This window comes from Odontesthes bonariensis, chromosome 8 (genome assembly GCF_027942865.1).
Source record: "Odontesthes bonariensis isolate fOdoBon6 chromosome 8, fOdoBon6.hap1, whole genome shotgun sequence".
NCBI classification, from domain to species: domain Eukaryota; kingdom Metazoa; phylum Chordata; class Actinopteri; order Atheriniformes; family Atherinopsidae; genus Odontesthes; species Odontesthes bonariensis.
Genome location: NC_134513.1, coordinates 34,887,510 through 34,915,174, shown reverse-complemented (window position 1 = coordinate 34,915,174; position 27,665 = coordinate 34,887,510). Strand labels below are relative to the sequence as shown.

The 27,665-nt window shown below is 43.3% G+C and overlaps 1 protein-coding gene across 9 annotated transcripts in view; it reads left to right on the top strand.

Annotated features, from left to right (window-relative positions):
- Positions 1-25,643, top strand: part of shank3b (SH3 and multiple ankyrin repeat domains 3b) — a 93,797-nt gene extending 68,154 nt beyond the window's left edge. For 5 of the 9 annotated variants that reach the window (XM_075472280.1, XM_075472278.1, XM_075472279.1 and 2 more), the window contains 11 exons: positions 3,331-3,455; positions 3,827-3,959; positions 5,169-5,249; positions 5,357-5,374; positions 8,020-8,150; positions 8,261-8,354; positions 8,802-9,398; positions 10,348-10,641; positions 12,612-13,905; positions 13,993-14,019; positions 14,498-25,643. In XM_075472280.1, coding sequence (XP_075328395.1) covers positions 3,331-3,455; positions 3,827-3,959; positions 5,169-5,249; positions 5,357-5,374; positions 8,020-8,150; positions 8,261-8,354; positions 8,802-9,398; positions 10,348-10,641; positions 12,612-13,905; positions 13,993-14,019; positions 14,498-15,095 — 3,392 coding nt within the window. In that variant the 3' untranslated portion in view covers positions 15,096-25,643. Of the gene's footprint in view, positions 1-3,330; positions 3,456-3,826; positions 3,960-5,168; positions 5,250-5,356; positions 5,375-8,019; positions 8,151-8,260; positions 8,355-8,801; positions 9,399-10,347; positions 10,642-12,611; positions 13,906-13,992; positions 14,037-14,497 lie in introns of all 9 variants that reach the window. The other 4 variants (XM_075472285.1, XM_075472281.1, XM_075472282.1 and 1 more) reach the window with 4 other exon arrangements.
- Positions 25,644-27,665: the final 2,022 nt, after the last annotated feature.

Below are 27,665 nucleotides of genomic sequence, written 5' to 3'. Positions count from 1 at the left end.
GCATCATAACCATCAGGGACTCATCCCCGACCAAGAGGGAGCAATCTACCCTTTCCTGGTGGAGAACCATATCCTTGAATTTGGAAGAGCTGACTTTGATCATGGCCGCTTCACTCTCAGCTGTGAACCGCTCCAAAGTGTGCAGAAGGTCTTGGCTTTAAGAGGCCAACAGAACCACACCATCTGCAAAAAGCAGAGATTTAACCATGAGGTTCCCAAACTATGCCTCAAGATCCTGTCCATGATAATAACAAAAAGGATCGGTGAAGAGGGGCAGCCCTGGTGGAGTTTGACCTAGTGTCAAGAAAGCGGACATAGCTCTTGTTTTAACACATATAGACTGGATGGTCAAACTCCTCAGTAAACCTGCGAGGGTAAAGATCCACTTCACTGCTCCTCCTGAATCCGAGGTTCGACAGTCGGTCAGAGCCTTCCTCCAACACCCTGGGGTACACTTTCCCAGGGAGGCCGAGTAGCATCATCCATCTGTAGTTGGAACACACTCCAGCCGACCTTTCTCAAACATGGGAGCAAACACCTGCCATTCCACAAGCTTTGTCCCAGACCACCATGCAACACTGAAAAGGCATGTCAACCAAGACAGCCCCACCGTACCCACCCAGCCTTTAGGATCTCTGGGTGAATCTTTTTTTTTTTCTAACTACTTCCGCCAAGGCGAGTCCTCAGACTGCCTCTTCAATGGAGGAATTGCTGGCCGGATTGAGGAGATCCCCAAAGTGCTCATTCCACTGCCCGACGATATCCTCAGTTTGGGCCAGCAGTTCTCTTCTTAGGCCAAGCACAACTTGGGATGAACTACTTTCCCTTTGAGTTATCAAACAGTTTCCAAGAACATCTGAATTCCTCTAACACCTAGGTTTTTAATTCCGCAACCACCAAAGCTGCAGCCATTTTAGCCACTGACTGTCAACTGCGTCAGGTGACCCCCAGCACAACAAAAGCTGGAAGGCCTGGGTCCTGGGTCCTGCAGTTACCAGCACGACAACCTTCAGGCCACAGCTCTTGGAAGCCGCATTCGCAATGGAGGTCCTGAACATGGTCCATTCTGATTCCATGTCTCCAACATCCTCAATTACCGTATGTGAGAAAAATTCTACCGGAGGTGCGAGTTGAAAACCTTACTGACAGGGGACTCCATCAGAGGTTCCCAGCTCACCCTCACTACCCCGCTGGGATTACCAGGTCTGTCAGGCAGTCTTCCCTGCAAACGGTGACCAGTTGACAGCTCTGTCTTCACCAAAGTGTCCAAGGCACGCAGCCACAGGTCTAATGATACGACTACAAAGTTGATCAAGTTGATCACTGGCCTTTAGCCTAAGGTGGCCTGGTACACTTATGAACCACCATGGTGTTTGTAATGGACAATCCATAACTAGCACACAAGTTAAAAAAACTGAACACCGCTCAGCTGGGTAATCTGAGCTGCTTCTTGTGAGTTTTCCTCCTGCTAGTGGTAGGCCTCAGTGAAAGTGGAATCTTCAGGCTGAGCCCAGCTGAGCCCTCGGAGTCAAGGCATGACCACCAGGTGCTTCACTGTTATCGACGTCATGATCATGAAAACTGTACTTTTGAGCTATAATTTTCCATTTACTGGGTGAGATCAAGGAGCAGTAATGTGGATTAAAACTCTACTGAGTGCAGGCTCCAGCGTAAGAGATACAAGTCTTATCTGGGATACCTACCATGGGCTGACATCTGTCTGGCAGCCATTACAAAAGTGGGATGGAAAAAGAGACGGCAAGTGGCAGTTCCTTCTCAGCTGTTCATGTGTTTGACCGTGTTCTGACTCTGCATAGGACAATATATTTTGAAGTAATTCTGGTGCTTCGGTTCAGCTTCTTCTTAACACATCTCAGTATAGTTCCTGACAGACAGGTTTTGGTTTCATCGGTGTGTATGCATGCTTAATTCTGAATAATGTCTCTTAACGGCTCCTGAGGACAACCTACCTAATTGTCTACCTCTGGTTGATAGCACGCCAAAGCTAACTCGATTAGCTGCCGAGTTGTTGCTCGTCTTTTTCTTTTCCATTCAGCGTCAGGTCGTTTTGGTGCAGTGACCTGACTGCTGTTATATTTGATCTGAATAAGACTTCCTGTTAAAAAGCAACAACAAACATGCTAGAACCAAAGTGTTGTGTCTCCTGTAAAAGCATCGAGTCAGCTTTTCTTATTTCTGGCAGAGTTTACTGTCAATGACTTTCCTTCAGTTTTGGAATATATTGATTTGTGAGCTACTCTCAATTTAATAAAGTTACTGTAATAAACTCAAGTTGCTTTCTCCTTACGTGAGCTTCATGGATACAAATGTTTGCTCCAACTGGGACATATCCGGTTAACTTGGTTCTTACACAAAGGCCTTTTTTTAATGAATTTGTAAGTCAGTTAAACCTGGTACTTTGCAGATGTGTTTTTATATCATTAGAAGTAAAATACCTCTAAAAAGTTAATAGAAAAATAAGACCACTCTATCTTCATTTTAAAAATCTACACAATTTACAATCCTTCAGCCTTTTGTTGCTTTTGAGTCACAAAAATATGTTCTATAATGGATTTAGTGATAATGTAGTTTGTTATGGTAGCAGCAGTCCAACTGCACTGTGAGCCAATCAGATTTGAGCCTGAGTGGACAGCTTCCGCTGTACAAACAGACAAAAGTCTCACTTATTTCAATTCAAGAAAGAAGACTTGTGGCCAGAGCTAAACTAAAAGGTAGTGGCTTCATTTTGAATTCATATCAGAGCTGTAAGGCTGCTTTCACTTGGTCCAACTGTCTCCTGCACAGCAGTTACTTTACAAACCTTTAGGCCTTCACAGCCTGGTAAATGACTCACAGACACATTCATGATATAAGTACAGAAATCTATTATTTAGCCTACATGCTTTAATAAGAACAATTAGGTTTTTAATGTTTGAAATGTCTTTTGTATTTGTGACGTAGATCACATATGTGCACGTTCTACTCTAACATTTGACATTAAGTGGAAGTCCAGTAGAGTTGGATCAAAATGTCAAACATTGACTTCTCACCTCAAATCTTTTCAATAATAGAATATAGAAGTCTGTTGAGGTGAAATAAGTGGGACTTAAAATCAAATCTGATTGGCTCACAGCGCCTGAGGTCTGCAGGCTTGTCATTGGTTGGATCAGCAGCTGGCTTCTGCAGGGATAAAGCCTCTGCCAAGTGCTCTTTGGTCTTCATTTTGGCCCTTTTCCTGCACCATACTTCATCCTAACATGTTTGTTACACAGAGCTCGATAGAAGCTGCTAGTTTTACTCACCTGTCAACTCCACTTTGTTCCTTTTCAGCTGAGACGCCCATCGAGGAGTTCGCCCCCACACCGGCGTTTCCTGCTCTGCAGTACCTGGAGTCAGTCGATCAGGGGGGCGTGGCCTGGAGGGCGGGGCTTCGGACTGGAGACTTCCTCATAGAGGTAACAGCTGATATCTGGACATGTCTGTATCCGCTGTTAGAGTTGCTAGAATGAAGCAACACAATAAATGAATGAACACATGACACTAAGTTTTCAGTTAGTTCAGCCTAGTAAAGTTTATTTCACCATCACTGAATGAAGGTCAGCTGCAGGCAGCAACAGGGAATTACACGTGCCTGCCTTTACCTAATAACAATAAATGCTGAATATTATGTGTAAAATATGGGTATTAACACAGGAAACACTTGTTTTTAACCACTATTGCCTCATGATCGAGAATCAAACTGCATTTTCACCTGATGACATGTCATGATTTTGAGAAACCAAATATTTTAGAGGTACTGGTTCCATTGAGTCCGTGTGCTCTCCAGGTGAACGGGACCGACGTGGTGAAGGTGGGCCACCGGCAGGTCGTGTCTCTGATCCGACAGGGAGGAAGCCGTCTGCTGATGAAAGTCGTGTCAGTTTCCAGAAAATCGGAATCCAACCTGATCCGGAAGAAAGGTGCGTCTGCAGCTACTCTCGTTTAGTTCATCACCTCATCAAGCTGCCGAGCTCGTTTCATTTTGGTTATCATGAATTTAAAGAAAATCAATTCTGCAACGTAAGGACACTTAAAATTGTATAAATTAACAAGCAAATTCAGGACAAACCTGCTTTTTTCTTACATACTGGATATCAGAAGTGGGAGTTTTGTGCCCACAGTATTTTAAAAAAGCCTTCGAGCAAAGTAGAAATTCCTGTTCAAAAACTAGAATATATTCCACAAAAAGCTAATAAAGTGCTCTGATTGATGTGTTCTTCTTACGTCATTTCACAGAGGCTTTATGACGTATATCAATAAGATAATAATTCATAACCTGGATTGATAGGTCAAAATAGAAGAGTAAAAAGCACAGAAGTGACAGATGGAGTCAGTTTTATTTAGGGACGATCCTGAGAGAAATGAGCAGGAAGTGTCCGAGCAGCAGCCATGATAAGAGCTGTACGAGTCCTCTAAATATTAAGGAAAGGAGCTTTAATGCTTCCTTCATTATCTCCTGAAGGAAACAGTGGACCATCCATAAGAAAGCCACAACTTTCATTCACATGCATTGAGTTCTCCAAACTGTAATTCATGTTAATAAAAATGAGGAGTCTGAGCAGCCTGTGAAATCTCTCACTTTTGTGCCTCTTTCTTTCCTTTTTAGATGATCAAACCTGATAATAAAGTAGCATTTTATATCTTATTGTACTAATATGATCTATATATCAGATAGCCAACTTTAACTATAAGCTCATTGTCATGAGATTTAAAGTTGAAGTTTTTTGCTGGCTGAAGCACACTGGAGCTGGTTAAACTCTTATCAATACACACAGACATTTCCTAAATTGATTACAGCACACAGAATTACACATGCATGCCTTGACTTAATGTTATTGATCCTCCCAACAGCCACGACGGCGTTAACGATCGATGACATTAGGTGTTAACACAGGAACCATTCATTATCAAGCTCATAATCACGTTGTGATCTCCAGGAACCAAAGCTGGATTTACTGCAGGTCGTGTTGTTGAGAAAACAAGATAACTGCAGGCAAGGCTGCCCTGTGCCTCTGCAGTCAATTCTGTTTTTATGTAACTATGACCGTCCTGTTATTATTCTTTGTCTTCTTTCTTTGAAATGTACCAAATTAAAAACATCAGGTCTCACTCAGATTCTTACTTTGTAGCTCCTCCACCTCCAAAACGAGCCCCCAGCACCTCGCTAACACTCCGATCCAAGTCCATGACGGCTGACCTGGAGGACATAGGTAACACACACACACACACACGCACACACACACACACACACACACACACACACAGTTTAGAGTGAAACCGTAGCACTGTGCGTTTCTGACCTCTGCTCTGTCTGCAGCCAGGAGGAGACGCTTCGGTGAGTCACATGGACCTCAGTGGTTCTGTGTTGTGTTGTTGTTGTGACATCATGAGGTGCGTTTCCACCAGAGTTTAAGTCAAATACTGGAGACACTTCTGTGTTTTTAAAGTGCAGGAAATGCAGAAAACACATGAAATGAGCTTTAAGAGGAATTCTCTCATTTCTACTGAAGAAATCCCACCGGCAGTGAGTTTAATGCTGCTACAAACTGCTCACAGCACTCCAGAGGATCAATTACACATCAGGAATGTCTGAAGTTAGGTTCTTCATCAAGAAGAACATTTCTTTGCCAAGAAATATTGTACATTTGTTGTAAATAGATTCAGAAACAGGCAGCTGGATGATGGAGGGAGTCTGCATCTAACGGTTTGGACTAGTTTTAACTCTTTGGAAGTTCCAGTACATCAGTTCCTGAAACTTTTGGTGGAAAAGCACCTGCTGTGTCTCATTGTTGTTGTGATATTTCAGGGCCGCAGCTCAGGACAACACACAAATCACATGTTGGACTTGAGTTAAATGTAATTCTGACCTCTTCTTTTAGGCCTTATTTAAGAAAGAAAAAGATGTACATGAACTAACGGGATGTTCTGCCTATTGTTCAATAAAAAATAAATCAAAATAAGTGTTAAATTACATTTCTCTTTGTTCCAAACAAGCAGCATATTTATAACTGCCCGACATGCATGTCGGACATATTTTGTACACCGTGACGCCGCAGCTGGTCGCTGTACTCTTTGAGTGTTAGCTTTGATGTGCTGTGAATGCAAAGGTCAACAGATGAGATTTTTCTCTCACATGCGTAGAGCAGCTGCTGCCAGGCCGCACAACACACGGATTTATCCGTCTGCAACTCTCACAGCCCCCGCAGATGGACAGTCCTTCAAAAACTTAAGAAAGTAGTCTTCAATGACGCTGTGCATAGGTTGAATGTTGATTGACTGAAAGTTAGCTTAAGCCAGGGAGGGCCAACAGTAACAGATTTTATAACAAAGCATCAAAACACGATGAAAAAAAAGCACAGCTGCACTGGAAACAACAGAGCAAAGGTAAAGGACCAACAACAGCACCACATATTTCTGATACTGCCCCCTGGTGGCAGCATGTGGACGTGAGGTTATGAGGCCTGTTCCGTACTTTACGTGTTATAAACACAGATGAAATCATTGAGACTGAATGAAGCTGTCGCCACATGAAAACTAAAATCCTGAAACTTGATCGCTTTGAAAAGCACCAACTTCTCAAAACACGGTGAGTTTAAGGTACAACGTGTAAATACTGAAACCTAAGTACACTTTATAAATGTCTACATAAATGGCCACACAGTTGTTTAAACCATAAAATGTGTCTCAGTATTTTTCTTCTTTGAAATAACGGCATCATAAACATACACCAGCTCAACCACTCATCTTAATTTCAGAAATTCTTGTGCTACAACAGAAGGAATAGAAGTGTAAACAACAATTAATCAAAATAGGTGGGACATCTGGCAAATAAAGCAGCCGAAATTGTGATCAGATACACAGTGTCATGAAATTAAGAGAAAATGGAGTCACCAAAAAAAGACGAACACAGTGATGGAGCTGAAAAATGAATTCCAACACTGAAACACAACAAAAGACAGTTTAAGGTGCTAACAGGAGAGGAACAAAGTGTTGCATTCCAGAGTGCCAACAGCTGACGAGATCTGCCTAAATCATTCAAAAAGAGTAAAAACACGAGGATGACAATGAATCTGCTTACACGAAAGTTCACCTAAAAGCACGCGGGACACTCATCATCCAAAGTGAGGCATGGTGGTGGCAGCATCATGCTGTGGGGATGGGTTTTCCATCAGCAGGGACTGACACACCGCTTAGAACTGAGGGAATGATGGATGGTGCTCAACAACTGGGAAATTATTGAGGAAAACCTGTTTTCAGTCTTCTAGAGGTGCGAGCCCCTCAGCATATATCGCTAAAGCAACACTCGAATTCAATTGAACTCAATCCAACTGAGAATCTGCAGCATGGTTTAAAGATCCCTGTACACCAGCAGAACCCATCCAACAGAAGGAGCTGGACAAGTTGTACTTGAAGAAAAGCCCAAAATCCCAGTGAGTCCGAGACAAACTGATTTACATAAACTACCCGCAGTGAAAAACCGTTTAATGTTACCCGATTGTGTTCCGTGTTGGCATTATTCTTCTCCGTCAGCCATCTTGGTGACACGAAGCTGAGCATGTGCAGTTCTTTTAAATTGATGCATCTTCCACTGCACAGATACCACCTGTGGAGTATTATTGACCGTAGAATCATGGTTGCCAGTTTGCATCAATGATGAGGAAACCACGACTATAATTATTCACTTTTTAAGGTTGTAACTTTTTGAAACCACATTCTCACAGATAAAACACACACTAATCGTTTCCCACTGCAAGGTTCAGAGACTGGAGCACTGCAACATAATCAGACTAATTTCACTTTAATATTAATCTACCAAGTCATTAGTTTGGCTTTAATTAGTTCAGCAATCCAAAATCCCGCTGCGGCCCTGGCAACTGATGTTTTGATCTGTGCAGTCATGTGACAGTGTCGTTGTGGTCGTATTGTGTGCATCTGTTATCGTACAGCTTGTTCAAGGCGCTCTGTGTTGCCCCCATCCAGAGAAACTGGATGAGATGTTGGCCGGAGGTCAACAGGAAGTTGTTATGAGGGCCCGTCCGTCAGACGACTTCAGAGCGGCGACCGTCAAACAGAGGCCGACGAGCCGCCGCATCACACAGGCTGAGATTAATGTGAGACGGATGAACTAACGGGATGAATGCTGGCTTACTGTCTTCATATGTGGAAGAACAGGAGGATGAACGACCTCTTCTTAGTGCCCGTTTGTTTTTGTTGACTGTAGTCGCTGTTCGAGCGTCAGGGTCTGGTGCCCCCCTCAGCTCCAGAGAAGAGCACCATGCCTCTACCCCGAGGGATGTCCAGAACCAAGAGCTTCGGTGAGACGTGCAGTATTACAACTAACGCACTATAGATACCAATCACAGTAAAATGTGCCAAAACTGGGAGGGTTCTGATGGCTTTTCAAATCCATGTTGGTGTGTGGACGCAGATGTCTACACTTTGTTTACATGATGATCACAAACCATCTTACAACCTACAGATATGTTAAAGGTGACATATTATGCCTCTTTATGCCCTTTATAAAAATGTGACACAATTTTCTGGGGTTTTATTGAGATGTAAGAGACGGGATTTGGTCAAAATGCCCGTTGATTTCAGCTCAGTGAAAAAGTGTTGAGTAACTGAGGAAAGAACCCGCAGAGACCCTGAGCTCTGAGCTAAATATTCTCACTTAGGAGAAAAATATGTTATTTTAGACCTTTTATGACATCATCTGATGTACAACATGTGTTTATTTAACATCTCCATGGTTACCACTGCAGGCACACCAGAGGACGACAGGATCACCGCTCTGATCAACGAGAATCGGTTTCCACGGAGCTCCTCGCTGACAGACAGCTTCATCCCTCCTCCTCCTCAGACAGCCCCGCCTCCTCCTCCCTCCTCTCCGCTCTTCCTTCTCGACTCCGGTCCCCCTCCATCCTTCCTCCCCCCTCCTCCCCCAGCTCGAGGGGAGGGGCTAACGCGCTCCAGTTTTAAGCCGGGGGCGGAGCCGAGGCTGCAGGAGCTGTCCGACTCGCCGGCGAGGAGCCATGCCCACGCCGAGAGACAGAGAAAGGCGAGGTCCATGATCATCCTGCAGGACACAGCGGCACCGCTGCAGCCTGACGCGCACGCCGCCGCCACGCACACGCTGCACACCGCCACGCACACCGCCACGCACACGCTTCACACCGCCACACACACCTCTACGCTGTCTCTCCACAGCACCAGCCCCGCCCTCGGCCACTCACCGCTGTCACGCCGCCGGGGACGACTAATAGAAAACCCTTACGCTAATGTGGGACAGCAGGCCCCGCCCACCAAACCCCAGAGGAGGAAGTCACCGTTGTTGAAACAACTTCCTGTTGAGGAGCAGGGTTAGCATTTTCCACCCGTCTGAGTGCATGATGGGACATTTTCATTCATTCTTTACACACTTCCTCATGTTCGTTTCCTGCCAGCCAATCAGGACCGAGCTAAAAGTGAAACGGATTTTACAACTGCTCCGTTTCCAGTTATTAAATGTTGACCAAGTCATTTACAACCAGCCCATATCGCAGTAAATACAATGTGCTCATGATACTAAAATCAACTCCAAACTAAAAATACTCTTTGAAGCTAAAAAAGTATTTATTTACTCAGGGTACAAATATAAAATCCCTGAGCAGCTCCTAACAGCTGGGACAACTGCCTGCAAAACTAGGTCTCCATTGTTAAGTTGTGATGGTGTGCTGTGACCTTTGAAGGCCGCTGGATTCGCACTTGACTTTGAGCCGTGTAGCTCAAACAGATTTTACAGTAGAAACATGGTTCAGAGTTTAAACCGATCTCAGGAAACTGGACTTTTACTGACTGAAGCTGCGTTTTCGGATCTTTTAGGATTTCTACACAATCGCATTTTAAGTTGAATCACTTTTAGGGATTTTTCCACAGAATGTTCAGGTTAGAATGTCATGATGTGACACTCTTAAATTGCTTTCATGCCCACACTTTCTCCTCAATATATATATATATATAAACTGTCTGTTTTTTTTCAAAACGCTAAGCCCCTACTTCTATAAAAAAAAAAAATTGTTACCTGGTTGATTTGAAACAAAATGTACCACAAGTTCAAAGGATGTTACATCAGGTAAAATTAACTCAACAACAGACTCCATCGTAGCTCAGATGATGTGGAAAAAAAGGCCCCTGACAGGACGAACATCAGGAAGTTGGCACATGTTGGACTTTGATAAAGAACGCTCAGACAATCTGAAGAAAAAGGTTTGGAGAAAGAGACGCAGATATCCCGTCACAGACTCATCAGTCGAGTTTCTCTCCTTCCAGGTCTTGGAATCAAAGATCATGATTCGTCTAAGTCAGACGGAGGCGGACCCACGAGCCCCAGCAGGGCGGAGCTGTACCAGCAGCACGTTCTCTCGGAGCGTGCTCGGGTTCAGGGCCGCCGGTCTTCTCTCTTCCTGTCTGTGGAGGGGGCGGGGTCAGACAATCAGGCGCTACCTCTTCTGACTCAGAGCCACTCGATGGACGACCTTGGCGAGCTTCCCCCTCCAGCTCCGGTCCTGTCGCCTTCACCAACGCCTCATACCTTCCTCCACCCGCTGACGGGGAAACCTCTGGGTCAGTCTGACATCACAAACCTAATGTGTTGTTTGATCTCTAGAAGAGTCGTTCTGTTGCATTTTGTGTGAAACGATGACAGTTTTTCCTTCATTTTCCTGAGGAAATGTTGAGAAAAGAGTCTTAAATTTGTTTCAGTCTTCCATTAAGGCGAGACACTACAGGTGAATAGGGTAATATTTTAAAATAATAGATATCACCATGAAACTTCCTCAGTTGATTACTTATACAAGTATGAAAAAAAAACGTATTACAAGTTTTAGAAATTTGTATGTTTAATTATGCAAATTAGGCATTCTCTCATTAAATATGCCCACATTTGCATATATTTCCAGAAGATAGATCTGAACATATGATAAAGCCAGGTGCAAAATTCTTTTTTCATTTTGTTTACACACAAAATGAAAAGATAATTACAGAGGGATTTCAGGATATCTGCTTTCATTTTCTAGGAAATCAAAATATACTGCCCATAGCCTAAAAAACATCAATTTTCGCCATATTTTTTAATTATAATGTCACATAAATCAGGCCAGGAATGATTTATCAACAAATCCTTCAGTAAATATCTTCAGAATACTGCTAAGTGTATAACTGGAAAGTTTGGTGTTAGTAGGTGCTCCATAGGCTGAGATATTGATACTGGAAAAATACGGCATTTAAAGATTTAAATAGGGGAATTCATTTTGGGAAATTTGGGCGAAACGTACTGCCGCGATTAAACAAAATGTGATGAAATAAACATTTTAATTTATGTTTTGAAATAACACATATTTAAGGAGTTGACTGGGCCAAAATCTAAAACTTGACCACTTCATGAAAAATCCCTGTTTTTGCCTGCCGTGTCTCGCCTTAAGCTCCTCATCTTCAGAATAATATTGACAAGAAATGTTTTGACTCAGTATTCAGAGTATTACTCTGCTCCATGAAGCAGAGGAGGCCGAGGACAGTTCAGTTTCTTAACCCTCAATCACCACCATCGCTTAACTGCAACAAGCCCCCACACTGAATAAAACGGGTTAAAAGTCCCACATAACATCAGCCCTTGTTTCTCCTCACTGCAACCAGATGGCAGACGTGTTTTATTTGAATTAATAGCCCAACTTAAGGTGTCTTCATATTCAAAATGTTACAGTTATTTGATGAGGAAGTGAATGAAATAAAACGCTGCGTCAGTGACGGCCATTAGCCCACGCAGCTAAGAGGAAGTGTTTCTATGGATGTCCGAGTGAAATTTAGAGAAAATGAATTAAAAAATGTTTAAAAAGACGAGATGTTTTGGTTAAAATCTTTACTGGTGAACATTTCCCTGAGAGAGTGACAGATGGGAGGACGGCCATTTTAAGGGGTTGATGAGATCATAGTGACGGGAAAAAGGTGGATGTAGATGGGGCACAGGGGGGTCTGAATGTGGCTGGAAAGCAGTGTCAGCAGTAATAAGGACTGTGTACCGGGGGGATCAGACCCTCTGATGAGCCTGTTGGCAGATCCAGCAGACAGAGATGTGATGCCGAGTCCACTGAGCTGCTGTCCCGCTTTAACTGATGATTGATGATGAACTGATGATTTCTGGACTCTGAGTGGCCAAGAACTGGTGTTCATATCTGTTGGTTTCATTTGTTCTCAGACACTGAAGCCAGAATCCGGATCTGATTGATTCTTTCTGACATTCATTTGACTGATTTTCTGTTGTTTTTATGTGGATAAAAAGACAGAAAAACATGAAAAAGATCAGAAGTTGGAACAGCTTTGTTCATAGTTGTGTTCATGAAGTCAGAAAAGGATCAAAAAGAAAAGAAAACCATGTGGAAATGTTCACGACAAGTTGTGGAACCTCCATAAACTTTGGGTCCCACTCAATATGTTTCTCCTTTACAGCGTCTCTTTACCTCAGAGCATTTTTAATCTGGTTGTTAAAAGTTTTACTCTTACCCTGACCGCACCTTCTCTGCCTTATCGTCCTTCCTCAGATCCGTCCTCGCCACTCGCTCTGGCGCTGGCTGCGAGGGAAAGAGCGCTCACCGCCCGCACTCCGAGCCCCGAGCCTCGAACCAAACACGTCTCTGCATGCACCACGCCCATCCCCACCCCGGCTGCCAGCCCTGAGGGCAGACACAAGCGCACTCCTCTGACCACCCCACAGAGCAGCCCCGAGCCACGATCCAAGCGCACCACCCCTCAGACGAGCCCGGAGCAGCGAACCAAGCGCACCACCCCCCAAACCAGCCCGGAGCTGAGGCACAAACGAATAACCCCACCTCTGTTCCCTGATGGACAGGTGGAGCGGCCTGAAACAGAAGGAGGAGTGACATCACCTGCTGCGCCATCCCCTGAGAGATGGAGACCCTCCCCCTTGCCGGCGCTGGCCAATGAGAGCCATCCAGCACTGGTTGATAGGCGCCGAAGCCTCACGGTGGGCAGCTCAGAGGAGGAGGGCGGGGCTTACACCGTGACACTCCCCCCCGCTCTGTTATCCTCCAGTGATGAGGAAACAAGGGAGGAGCTGCGCAGAATCGGTCTGGTGAGTCCTCCGCCTGCTTTTGCAAGCCCTACAGCCCCTCCTCCCCCATCCTCCCTCACCTTGTTGCCACGACGAGGAGGGGAGGGAGGAGGAGAGAGCGGTCCTGATTCCCTGGGTAGACGAGGAGAAGAGGAGGAAGGAGGTGACGAACGTCTCCATGACAGCTCCTCATCCCCCAGCTCCCTCCCTCCCTCCATCACTCTGGCCTCCCCTCCTGCTCCCACCTCCCCCTCCCCCCCACCTGCCACTCACCAGTCTCCCTCACCCGTCGCCACCTCCCCATCGGGTCTGAAACCCCGCCTTCGGTCACCCATTGGTCGGGGCCGTTCTGCGCTCCGGGACCCGTTATTGAAGCAATCGTCGGACAGCGAGCTCCTTCCATCTGCCGCCTCCTCTTCCTCCCCCTCCTCCCCCCTCTGCTCCTCTCCCACCAGCGGCAGCTCCCGGCAGCCGCGCTATCTGTTCCAGAGAAGGTCCAAGCTGTGGGGGGGTGGGGACGACGAGCGGCGGGGCTTCGGCCTGGAGGAAGGGGGGGGCCGTCCGGCTGCGCTGGGAGGACAGGGGTCCGGATCAGCGGTGGACCTGACCAGCCGCTCGGCGTCGGCGCTGGAGCTGAGCAGCAGGGCGGGGTCTGGGCTGGATCTGGCCAATCGGCTGCAGCTGCTCAACAAAGATAGCCACTCTCTGGGGGAGGAGCCGAGCCCCCTGGACCCGGGCCGGAGGTCCCCTGTAGGTGGTGCCAGGTACGTCAACCTGCCCGATGATGTAGACGCTGCAGTCTCCAGTGTTTGAGTGTGTGCGGTAACAATCTGTCGCTTGTGTTGTTCCAGATGCGTGAACAGTGGAGAGAGTAAATCGTAGGTTTTTATCTCTGGTAAACATTTCTTGTTTTTGCTAAGAGACAAAAATCTTCATGACCTAACAGTTGACTGATGTTCACCTCCTTTCAGACAGCTAACTACTAACAATCTGAGTTTAAAGCACCATCTGTTTTCTTTGAATAAAACACGAGAGCTTCCACCTCAGCGGCTAATCGCAGCTTCACAGTAACCAATCACAGCAGGCCTGTCAAGCTTTACATTTTCATCATGTTGACCTGAAACAGTCTGGGGAGTTGTTGGTTTTGACTTCCTTTATTTATTAATGAGTCACATGATCATTCACCAGTGGAAGTGACTCTTAGCTTCAGCCTTGTAGTAAATCATTTTTACTCCCTGTGTTTGTAAACCTCAGTGAGGTAATGGAGAAGCTTGACAGGAGACGGTAACTAACGGGGGGTGGAGCTTAGACTGTGGCGGCGTTGGTATAATCAATGTGGCCTCTGATGTGCTGCAGGTTGTTCTCCAGCCTCGGTGAACTCCACACCATCTCCCAGCGAGGATTTGGCGCCAGCTACACGGTCCGACCAGGAAGTCGTTACCCCGTCACCCGCCGAAGCCCCTCCCCTTCTCCCTCCCCCTCCGATAGGTCAGTAGGGCTCCCCTCATCATCCCCCGCCCCCTGCTCTGAAAGGCCAGATCTGAGCTCTGGTCGCGGTCTAACCATCCTGAAGTCGTCCAGTCTCAGCCTCCCGTCAGAACCCAAGGAGGTTCGCTTTGTGATGCGAAGCGCCAGTGCACGAACCAGATCCCGCTCTCCTTCGCCTTCACCTCACGCCTCCCCCTGCCCCTCCCCGGTCCTCAGCGGGCCCTTGTTGGCCCTTCGGCCATGGAGGCAGCGGCCCCTCAACCTGTGGAATAAATATGACGTGGGTGATTGGCTGGAGAGCATGGGCCTGGCCGAACACCGCCAGCGCTTCCAGGAGCACGAGATCGAAGGCTCCCATCTCCCCGCCCTCAGCAAGGAGGACTACGTGGAGCTGGGGGTCACCAGACTGGGACACCGAATCAACATCGAGAGGGCCCTCAGACAGCTGCTGGATGGTTCCACTTGACCTCTTCCCTCCGACCAATCACCTCTAGGCATCCTGAACTGTGACCTCATAACCGATAGGCCATCTCCTTGATAGAATATTTAAGTAGTGACTTTTTCACCAAGGCCAAACTCTCAGAGACACTTTGGCTCATCAGCTCTTTAGTCAACGCCAAACGACTGGCGGCACCGACCTCTGCATCCAGCTTCTGCGTAATTTAAGAACTAATTTAGTCCAACCAACACCAACCAGCTCTTAAAGTGAACTCTCAACCAAAGCTGTTAATCACTGTTAAAACAAGAAAACTACTTGTATGTGATTTTAATGCATTTATGTAAGCTGGACACACTTTTTATGACAAAAACAAATCTAGAATTATGTTAATCTACAAATAATACTTTCCAACAACAGATTTAAACTGAAGAATATGACGAGAACAACAACAACATGAGTTAACCAAAGCTTAATCCACAAGGCCTCAAACACAGCACAAAGTAACCAGAAAGCAGGAAGTTCGTAAAAGTCTTAAATCACCATTTGTAGAAAAATTCAGACAATTAATTAGTTACATTTAAGAACAAACTGAACTAAAAAAAAAAATTTTTATGTACTATGAAAAACCAAGCATAATGTGAGGTCAGGGCTCCGCAGGTTCTTATAAAAGAAACTTGAATTTCGAGCAACTTGAACCCATAATTTCTAAGAATCACGAAAAATCTCTAAATAACACTAAATTTATAGAAAAATTAAAATATCTACCAACAAACACAAACATAAGAAGAAAACTGTTCAAATATCAATTAAGAGAGCAAGTTGATCCAATTCAAACTGCTTGTTATGTCCAACCAAAGATTAGAAATCCAACAAATACTCAGATATAAGAAGTTGGTGAGGACTAACACTGACCCGTTCTACTCTCCATATTGATTTTAACGCTTTGAGTGACCTTGTGAGCTTGTTTTTCCAAATACTGATGAAATATTCGCTGTGTAGGTTCCATTTGTACAGGTTTAGAGTGATCCATCGGTAGAAATGCAATAAAATCTTTACTTTTTGCGGGCTTTTGATGCCAGAGCTGTATGTATCAGCTGTATGCAGAGCTCTGCTGCCGGTCACGACATGTGAAAATTCGCTGATCAAAGAGCTGACTTATTATAATGAGACGGGTTCTCCTCCTCCTTGTGCCATTCTGCTTCCCCAGTCAAGTTTAGCTGGACCATTGGTGAGCTTCTGGGACCTTAAAACAGCTGAGGATGTTCCTCCGTCCTTTTCAGAAAGTTCTTGTGACTTAGCATTTTTTTCAAATATAACTCTTGAAGATTTTGTGTTAATTCTGACATTAATTCATATGTTAATGCGGATCATTTAGAATTTATGAATAACAAGTAATAATAACGTGGTGGTGATGACTTACAGAGCTTATACTCGTCTGGAAAAAGATTTTGAGTTCCTTATGATTTGACAATGAGTTGAATTTCCAGGTCGTTTGGTGAAGTTTTGGAGTTCATGATGATTTGTCGATGAGTGTGATTTGTGCTGATGTGCTGTGTGTTTCAGGGAGAGCTGCAGCAGAGCTCCAACCTCTCTGGTTTCTAACCTGCTTATCGAGGGCTTACTGTACATGGTGCTATCTGTTTAAAGCCATCTGTACAGAGAATAACCTTCCTCCTCCCCCTCCTATATCTTCCTCATTCCGACACCTGAAACTCATGAACCAGCCCCCTGAAGTCAATCAATCCAACGTGGCCATGACGCCCTGAACATCTCACAGGAACATGCCATATATGGAGTTTCCTCCCTGCCATATAAGGGATTTTCATTCCCGCCATAAGGGGAGTTTCCTCCTAATATAAATTTTTAAACAAAGTTGCCCGATTACATTTAATCTCACTTTGTTTGACTTGTGAAATTCAAAGATTTTCCGGTCAAATCAAAAGAGAGGATGTAATTTAGTCAATATCATTTTATATTATTGTGAAGAGAAGAAGGGATGCTGCTTTTTTATGAGCCCAAGCACAAATACAGAAGGTAATGACAATTAAGTGGGGTTTTTCTACCTTAATCAATCAAGACTTATGTCAAATCTGCACTAGAACCACTGTCATTCATATGTATTCATACGCACTACAGTATGTCACTCATGCTTGAGTGAAATCTTTAGTTAATAGTCAAAGCAGAAATATCCTCAGACAGCTGGATAAGTGGTGTATTTTTACAGGACTATAAAGGGCAGAATATAAACATGTAATAAATGGTTTATAATAACACTATAGTTAGAGGCAGACTAATGTTTAATATATTTGTAAGAGTTTTAAATCCTGCTGTGGACATCATTAAAACAAACGAAAGTGCTCCAGGAGTGCATCCTCCACCAGGTCTAATACTCTGTTTTCACATTTCAACAAACACCAGTTCTGCGACACGTTCTGCTTTCGCCCACAAGCCAACTGCTGACACACAGCAACAATTACATACCTGAAAAACTGATCAACTACTTAGTAAATCACAACTGTAAATATATAAAATCTGTGTCCAACTGAGACATTGTGCTTATAGCAGCACCACACTAAAGTTACAGTACTGTCCAAAAGTCCTGATCCAGCCCTCATTTCTTTAGATTTTCCCTCCAAGCAGTCAGACTTTCCTGTTATGTTTTACAGAGGTCTTGAGAAATAGTTCTCCAGCTTTCTGAAGCTCTTTCAAACCTTTTCTTTGGACATTTTCTGCTTTTTCACTCATTTTCCTATGAATCATTCAGGCAGAAAAAAGGCTCCTAACTCAAGGGATGAACCAGTGTTGTGTCCACACAGAACAGACAACTTAGCAAAGAAGCCATTTTAAACTGGATCTTTAGGCACTTTGTTCCCAGCAGCCTGTCACAGAGACACATCATTAGTTCCCATTTCTTTAGCTGCATGTGTGAAAAACAGCAAAGATAACACAGTCTGACAGACAGAAAACAGGATTTCTGCAGCAACAAGGTGATTCCCAAAGAGCTGTTAGCTGAAAACTTGGCATATCTCAGCATGGTGTGCAGTGTGTCCTTAAAACATTTGAGGAAACTGGACAAGTGGAGAACAAAAGAAGAAGTGTCAGGCCTAAAGAACTATCTACAGCAGATGAACAGGATCTGAAAGTGATGTCCTTAAGACATTTGAGGAAACTGGACAAGTCATATGAGAATGAAATTTACATTTTTGCTCACATCAGCTCAGGAAAGTGATGGAGTAGAAAACTGTTGGTCAATAATTTACTGCAAAGTTTAAAAGTGAAGGAAAAATAATCAATGGAAGTTATCATTTACTGTCAAATAACAGAAATATAAAGGTGCCTTACATTTAAAAGAAGCTGTAACAGAATCACATCTGGTAGTCATTTATCATCTAAATGCTATAAACTAGTTATTGCACAAAAATAGACCTTAATAAGCTTAATATGGATTATGTCCTTAAAACATTTGAGGAAACTGGACAAGTGGAGGACAAAAGAAGAAGTGTCAGGCCTAAAGAACTATCTACAGCAGATGAACAGGATCTGAAAGTGATGTCCTTAAGAAAGAGGAAAAAATCCAGCAAAGACCTGACACAGGAGCTGAGAGATGCATCTGGACCTTCAGCTGATCCATCTGCTGTTGGCCCAAGCCTCATCAGAAATGGGCTCCATGGAAGGGTGGCTGTCAAGAAGCCGTTCTTAAGGAAGGGAAACAGGGAGAAAAGGTTGAGCTGTGCCAAAGGACACAAGAAATGGGCTGAAAATCAGTGGCAGCAGGTCTGATGGAGGGATGAATCCTCCCCAGAGCCCGGAGCTCAACATTACTGAAGCAGTGTGGGATCATGTTGGCAGAGAACGGAACAAAAGGCAGCCCACATCCAAAGAAGAGCTTTGGGATGTCCTTCAAGAAGCCTGGAGAACTATTCCTGAAGACTCCTTAAAGGGATAGTTCACCTCTTTTGACATGAAGCTGTATGACATCCCATATCAGCAATATCATTTATGAACATTGACTTACCCCCTGCTGCGTCCTGTGAGCCGAGTTCCGGCCTCGTAGTTCGGCTAGTTGGCTGGGGCCACAAAAATAAAGCGTTTTGCTTCTCAAAACAATATGTGTTCAAAAGAGTAATACATTTGCATCACAAAATCGTTCATCCAGAAAAAGTCAGACCTCACAATCGCCACCTGCCGACAGCCGCGCCTGTTACAGTGTTTCCTGCTTGGAAGCAGCCAACTAGCTGGACTACCTTCATCAACACCAAAACGAGGCTGGAACTCTGCTCACAGGACGCAGCAGGAGGTAAGAAAATGTTCATAAATAATATTGCTAGTATGGGATGTCATACAGCTTCATGTCAAAAGAGGCGAACTATCCCTTTAAAGAAATGACAGAAAGCTCGTCTAAGAGGGTTCAGGCTGTGTTGGAGAATAAAGGAGCTCAGAGCAGATATTCACTTTAAAGCTGCTTAGAACTGAACAAACTCTGTTTCTGCCTCAGATTCTGTGTTTATATTCATGTTTAAACATTTTTCAGTTTGTCATTTTTTGTTACCATTTCCTGGCAATATGTAGAGAAATGGGGGCTGGATCAAGACTAAGTTCTGTACAATATATACTTTTAATAAATGTTAAAAAGTATAACTGAACGTAAACTTTATGTAGAAGTTGTAAAAACGTTAAAGTCTGAAATATTTTACATACTGTCCAAGTTAAATCAATCTAATTACCGTAAATTCCGGACTATAGAGCGCACCTGAATATAAGCCGTGGGGGGGGGGGTCTACATTGTAATATGAGATATTTACACAGAAAGATGTTACACGTGAGGATTTTTAAACTTTTAATTAAATGCGTATGGTAACATAAACAAATACATACTCCGTTTCCTTTTTTCGAACAGTGCATGTAACACGGCTGGTAAAAAAAAAAAAAAGACAGTAGCCTACCTGGAAAAGTCATTGATCGCCTTTAATTTAAAAGCTACATCATATGCATTTCTTCGTTTGTTTTCCATGTTGGGGGCGAGTACAAATGACCGATTTACAATAATTTAGTAGTGTAGGTGTGTTTGATTTATCGTACAACTTCATTGGACCACCGTGAACTATTTGTTAATTTTATTGGTCTAATGATACGAGGAAAAATGTTTTTGGCGGCATGAAAAAAAAAAAAAAAAAGAAAAAAACACATTAGCTGCACCGTATTACAGGCCGCGGTGCTCAAAGCCTGGGAAAAAAGTAGCGGCTTTTAGTACGGAATTTACGGTAGTTTGATGTTACCCACGCCTACATGAAGTTGTATGACTTAGTTATGGAATCTATTTCCAGCTGATGCACTTTATGCCCGAAACCACAACATTTCCTACTTTGAACCACAACACACGAACTACATTAAAAGCAAAAACTCTGACAGAAAAGGGACGTCTTTTAACATCGTAGACTAACACTGTCCTGCACACGTTTAATGGAAACAAGGAGAAAGTCTCAGCTCCATCCAAGGTAAAAAAAACATCCTCCCACAGTGACCAAACCAGCCATTTTATTTCAGGATCTTTAAAGTCACCTTTTCCTTCAAACGGTAATTTAGTGGACAAGTGCATCTTGTGACATGAACTCCTGGTTTCAACCCATATTCAGATCGTTTTAGAACCGAGACGTTTGCTCCCATCACGTGACGAACCCTCCCCTCTTGTTTGAATTATTATCTGATTAGAAATGGAGGAACGGGGATGTTAGAGCCTCTCCCATCGACTCCACTAAAGCACAATGAAAGTTTCAGTGCCTGTTTCCATGAAAACAGATCTGCTGCATCTATGTGGTTTTTATTGATTTGAGTACCTGAACACCTGCTGAGCTGCAATCATGCTTCCCAAAGCTGGACAATGTTGAAGCATTTCTATTGAAACCAGCAATCAGTGCTTTGAATAAGAAGCCTGGTGCAGCTCCTCCCTCCTCACTGGGAACAGCTGAGAAAAGACGCTGGAGCTCAGAGAGAAAAACGTTATGTGGACACGGTCACTTTTGGTCGATTTGATGGTACGATGGAGGAAACCGGAGAAACAACGAGGAGCCCGATTAGAGGAAAAGATGAAAAATGTCTAAGTTTGGGACCATTTCAAACAAAGGAAAAGAGAAAATCCTGTACAGTGTTTATGGTAAAACTGAATTATCTTTCCGCAATAGCACAAAGTCAGTGCAACTCAGCACAAAGCAGCCAGCAACACATCCAGTCCACTGAGCAGAAGAGAACATTTCATGGTAGCATTTTATTGGAAAATCAGTAGGCTTGTTAGCCGAGAAGGATGCTAACAGAGAACAAACATATCTGACTACTCGAGTAATCAATGGAATGCTAACCCTACAGACAAACATGAGTGATTCAGTCTTCTCTCTGTGAGCATTTATCAGTTTGAAGGTGGTTTAATAAACAGTTGTTTTTACCAGTTAAAGTAACAGTTAAAAAAATAGTGACATCTAGTTGTCAAGTTGGAGATGGCAACTATTGCAAATGGCCTCAACGCACTAAAAACAAACCACTAGTTTGTTAATGTGAATTTAGTTTATATGTACTAAAATATTAGTTAAAAAATATAGTTCACATTAACAACTTTCAGGCTGAAGCTGCTCGGATGGGCAGAGGCACATTAGGGACAATTTGATGTGCTTGTGTTAGCGGGTTCTGGTGACATTTCAACAGAAATTAGCAATTATTTGTCCAACACAATAAACATAGGTTGCTTTTTGGAAAAAATATGGAACAGAAATGAATAAGTGTCTCTACCACCCAGCCCACGCCTCAGCGTCCTTCTGTTCTCTGTTAGCGTCCTTCTGTTCTCTGCTAGCGTCCTTCTGTTCTCTGCTAGCGTCCTTCTGTTCTCTGCTAGCGTCCTTCTGTTCTCTGCTAGCGTCCTTCTGTTCTCTGCTAGCGTCCTTCTGTTCTTTGCTAGCGTCCTTCTGTTCTCTGCTAGCGTCCTTCTGTTCTCTGCTAGCGTCCTTCTGTTTTCTGCTAGCGTCCTTCTGTTCTCTGCTAGCGTCCTTCTGTTCTCTGCTAGCGTCCTTCTGTTTTCTGCTAGCGTCCTTCTGTTCTCTGCTAGCGTCCTCAGTTAACGAGCCTATTGATTTCCATTAAAATAATATTGTGAAATGTTTCCTTGTGTTTGTTCCGCTCAGTGGACTCGATACTGATAAAGGGGAGCAGGCTCAGTAACTACATCTGAACAAGCCCTGACTCGTATAGTAAACCAGCAGTCTGTACATAGGTCATTACCCAAAGATGCTTAAGTTTTACGTTTTACACAGAGATTATTAGAAACACGGTTATTTACCAGTATCTAGGGTTTGTAGATCTTTGTTACTCTACAGTGCAGGCAGGGCTAAAATCAGGTAGTGACAATCCCAAAGAACAATGCAAAAAGCAGCACTGATACATCCGTTTTCCTGCATGGAATATGTATATCCTGCTGCATAAATATATTCAAATATTTCATTCTAAGGTAACAAAAACCTAATTATTCTAGCAAAACCATTTGATACCAACAGAACATATTTTATAATGTCAACTTTTCCTCCATATATCGTTACCGTTACATGTTGTAACTCTAAGGCAACATTACAGAAGTTTGTGAACCCCAAAACTATGAGTTTCTGGCTTGTTTTGAAGTACATTGAATTTTGTTATACACATTCCTCGGCCTGAAACTGCCCTGGAATGCCCTGACGCTGAAATATCGCAGTTCATGACTTTGTTTTCCAACATTCTGCTCTACAGTCGTCTTTGTGGCCTCTTTGACATGACAACAGTTTCATGTGTATGGCTGTGCATGTGCAGGGCTCACACAGATCGTTTTTTATGACTGTGGTGTTACAACCCACAACTAGGGGGAGACAAAGAGCAACACAATTGCCAAATTCTCTAGGGACGCTTTAAAGCAGTGGTTCCAAAGAATGTTTTTCATCTCATCAACAGGTTAAAGACGAAGCCCACATTTAATCAGGATTGTCACTTGGTAAAATAATTTTTCCTGGATTATTTTTATCCCGAGCTGCATTGTTACCCACCGAGCTACACAGCAAACCTTTTCTTTACTCTCTGCCTTTGGATTAAAGTGTTTTTGTTCGGGCCACACACATTATACCAGTGATTAATGCTTACTTTATCGATGCTTAATTGTACCCATTATCATCTCTAAGAAGCCTCTTGCAGCACACAGACTTTAATTTTTCAGTCATGAGATTTTATGTGAAAGAGTAACTGTATTGAAAGAGCAGTATGCCTGAAGGAAACATGCATCAGTAGAAAAGAAACACCCAGACCACAATAATCACAGTATTCAGCTAGAAATTAATGTAAAAATCCTGGCTGGGTCTCAGAGAGTCAGACCAATATTTAATCTGGAAAAGACCAGCAATTGTTTCAACAATTCAAGTTCACATTAACTCGTTATCAGATCTGATCGAGTTTTGCCTTTAACATTTTCAGGCAACTTAAATTATAGGTTTAAAAAAAAAAAATCCTCGTCAGTGAAAAGAATTGTAACCATTCTGGTTCCATTTACCTGCTCTGCACACCACAGATGCTGTTAATCTGGTGTTACAGCTCAACATTTCTGCTGGTGAACTCATTTCATTCAATTAAATGTGAACTAAATGCACAAACTGAGCTGCGTTTACAAAATATACGAATAATGTGAGCAAATATCAGCTTATCCTTGATAGTTAAAAGTCTTGCTCAGTATTTATCTCAGTGATTTCAACAGGATAAATTAACTTTTAACTACAAATACAAAGTGTAATAATGTAAAAAATATCAATATTCCATCATCATGATTTAAAAAGAATGATTAGAAAGAAATCTTCTGGGAGGAGTTTGCTGATGAAAGCTCAAAAAAAAACTATCCAGATTCAGGTTTCCTTTCATTTAAATGAAAAATCAGCCCATTTTGGTAGAAAGCACTGAACCAGCACTCATTTTTAAAGCTGGAATCAGCTGAAGATAAACCTGTTTATTGCCAGCAATTATGGATCACTCACATTTCCAATCATAAAGAGATCTGTGAATTGTCTGTTTGGGATTTAATTGGAGGTTTTATAGATATGAGTGGCCTTCTCCAACAGAACCGGTCCAATGAAAAGCAGCTGAGACCACAAACATGCAGCTGTTTACCCAAAGTGAATATCACAGTAGTCACATATACACACACACCGCAGAAAACAGTCATTTACAGACTAAATGAGCCAGGTCCCACCTGATATGAGGTCATACGCCTGTCAAAGCACTTCTAAGCCAATCACAAACAAATAAAACGTCAGAGTCAGCAGTGTTTCTTCGCTGGGAAATCTAGTTTCCTGTTCTGTCCTTCTGAATCACGTGACCACTTTCAAGGATAGATATTCATTTAGCCTCAGCGTCATCAGGTTTATCAAATGAAGCACAAAAAGCTGTCAGCGCGACACCTGAATGCAGCACTAACTGAGAAAATCTGTCCGTTCACACCCAACGCTGTTAAATAACAGACAGTAGGGGCGCCAATTCTCCACTCATTAAATCATAAACTGACAAAGGAGTTAACGTTGCAGCTGATGTTTTACTGATTAATACCCACAGTGAGATACCCATCAGATGACTGCAGATGCACCTGAAGTTACTCACATCGATCATAAAAACCAAAGGATTCCAACATGCAAGATCAAATTTCAACCAAAAACTGACTCAGACGTTCACTGTTACTATTTTTCGGACATAAATGTGAAATACAAACAGTTTAGAAGCTAAAACAAATTGTTTTCATTATGATTTTTTAGCTTTCCTCGAGTTAAATCACAATTTCAAGAAGACAATCAGATGATATAAAACAGCTCGCCTGGTTCATGTTTTCATTTAACTGCATTAACACAAATTAAATGTATTAATCTCCATCAAAACAGGATAATTAATTCCTTCACCTTTTTTTGTTTCAAACACAAATATATGAAAAACAAAATGTTGTGACTCTTTGTCACCACAAGGATGAATGTAAGAGTGGAAAAAACTTCTTTTTTGACTGATCTGTGGTTTGGAAGTCGTTAATAATTCTGAGAGCGGACTGTAGACACCAGGGGGCGCTGCAGAATCTGAGAACATAGAACCATCCAGATTCTTCAGAATCTGTCGGTTCTGGGAAGTAAAAATCTTCCCTCGGCGGGTAGTGAACCACGATCACAGATTGACGGTCAGAAACACCAGGACGAATCTGGAAGAAGACTAAATAAAGAGCCAAAATGGCTGCCACTGGATCACTGACAGTTACAATCAATGACCAACAGTTCTCATCTTCCTGCTGATTGGCTGAGAATCCTGGCCATCTAACCTGCGTGTGAAACCTTCCTCCTCCTGGTTATAATTTGATGATGATGCTCCTCCTCTTCCTCTCTAGCTTCCTCTTTTTACAGTATGTGTGTAGTTTCTTCTGGAGTGAGTGGTGTGTGTACTTGTAGTTTTTTTCTTCCCTTTTCTAAAAACTGAAGAGCACACGATGACAACTGATGAGCTCTGCAACAGATTGTAATCTTTATAATAAACTGTCATTTATTACAAAGGAAACACTGCCTTCGTGTGGGATTCTTTCAGCTTTACGACAACTGAAGCCGTGACGAGTTTCACTTCGAAACACGACAGGGTTCCGACCGAACAACCGACTTCCCTTCCTGACAGTTTTCTGTTGTCATGAAATTATCAGGAGAATGTGTAATGTTTCCCACATCATGGATTTATAATTCAACCCTTAGGGGTCATTCTAATATTCGTTACACTCCTACTGACCAAATAATTGATATCAAATATTCATTGATTTTTAAAGATTGTAACCCTTTGAATTCCAGGTTTTTGTCATGAAGCCACCATGTTTTCAGATGAAAAAACTGAAAATATTATAAAACACACATCCTCCATGCGTGAGAGGCGTCCACATCACAGCTCACGATGGCCCGGAAGTTGGCCCGACCGGTGTGATCATCCCACAGTGTTGGCTCATTGCGCGACCGGTACGCTCCAGCTAGCAGCAGCAGCCCGATGTATTCAATTCAATTCATTTTTATTTATATAGCGCCAAATACAACAAATGTCATCTCAAGGCACTTAGATAATAAAGTCCAATTCAAGCCAATTGGAATCCAATTAATTGTAATCATAATTGTATGCCTGCAGGTCGGTGGCATCAATAACCCTCCAGTCTGAGATGTAACCAGTTTGTGTGGTCTGTAATCAGCTTCACAACGTCATCGAGATATAGAAACTGGCTGCTGATTTTGGCGGCGGCAGCTTAAATCAGCAGCCAGAGTGGGTGCCAGTACCATTCCAGTGGCTGCAGGTGGAGCCTATATTGTTGGCGGTTAGTGCCCAGTGAATTTCCCACTTGTGGAAGTCCATCCAGTGGCCGCCGCTGTCTCACCTGCCCCGCTGTCAAAGGACACATCCGAGCTCTCAAAGGAGGACTCAGACACAGGTAGGCATTCCTCTTCTGCAGCATCCGTGTCGGAGTCAGACTCCATCACCATGTCCAACGCCTTCTGAACTCCTTCCTGTGTAAAGGCTCTCTCCATCTTGCCAGGTAAGAAATGACTAGTTCCACAGGTTGTATGAACTTCGGCTGCAATCACAGCTGCGTAAACAACTCAACGACAAGTCAGAGAGTTATGTCTCTCAGGACGGCTGCGTATTGTGACAGGCCCATCCAGTCCAAACAGCACTTTTTCTCTATATGTCATATATGGTCAAAATGAAGCAATGTGGTGGAGAGTAGTAAAAATGACCAAGGCAAAGGACCAGACTGATACCTAGAAATAATAAAATTAATGTTATATGCTTTAATGGAAGTGAGATAAAACATTTCTGTTTGAATGGGTTTCAATGGCACATTTTTTTGCACTTCAGGGCTTGAGTGTAACTCTTGTTTGTATACAGTGTATTTCAGCCTTACTGCAGGAGCTGGGCTGAAAATAAGATCAATTAAAAATACACAATCTTGGCAAAATTCATGCCATATGCATGAACACAGCCAAAATGATGAGAAAACGGAGAGTGAAAAGTGATCTCTAAAACCAAAGGATTTAATGAGTGATATAAAAATCAGTGAAACACCGTCTCCATCCAGGGGAAGAGGTTTATGTTCATGCATTTAGCAGACGTTTTTATCCAAAGCGACTTACAAATGAGGATATAACATTACAGCTAATAATAAGCTACATAGAAGGAAACCACTGGTCAGGCTCTGTCAGGGGGGGCAGTGCAGACACAGAGGGAAGTACAGAAAGAGAAAGTGCAGCAGAGGGGTAGGGAAGTGCAGGGCAAGTGCAGGATAGGAGATGCTCTCTGCTGGACGACCGGAGTGACCGAGTTGTGACGTAAGCCTTGGCGAGAGCCTTCAAGTGAATGGAAGCCGTTCCATTAAGGACTCTGTAGGCTAACATCAGTGACTTGAATTTGATGCAGGCGGCTAAGTGTAGCCAGCGGAGCTCAATGAACAGAGGGGTGACGTGTGCTCTTTTAGGCTTATCGCGCCGCCGCTTTCAGGACCATCTGCAGCGGTTTCACAGCACAGGCTGGGAGACCAGTTAGTTTGTAATT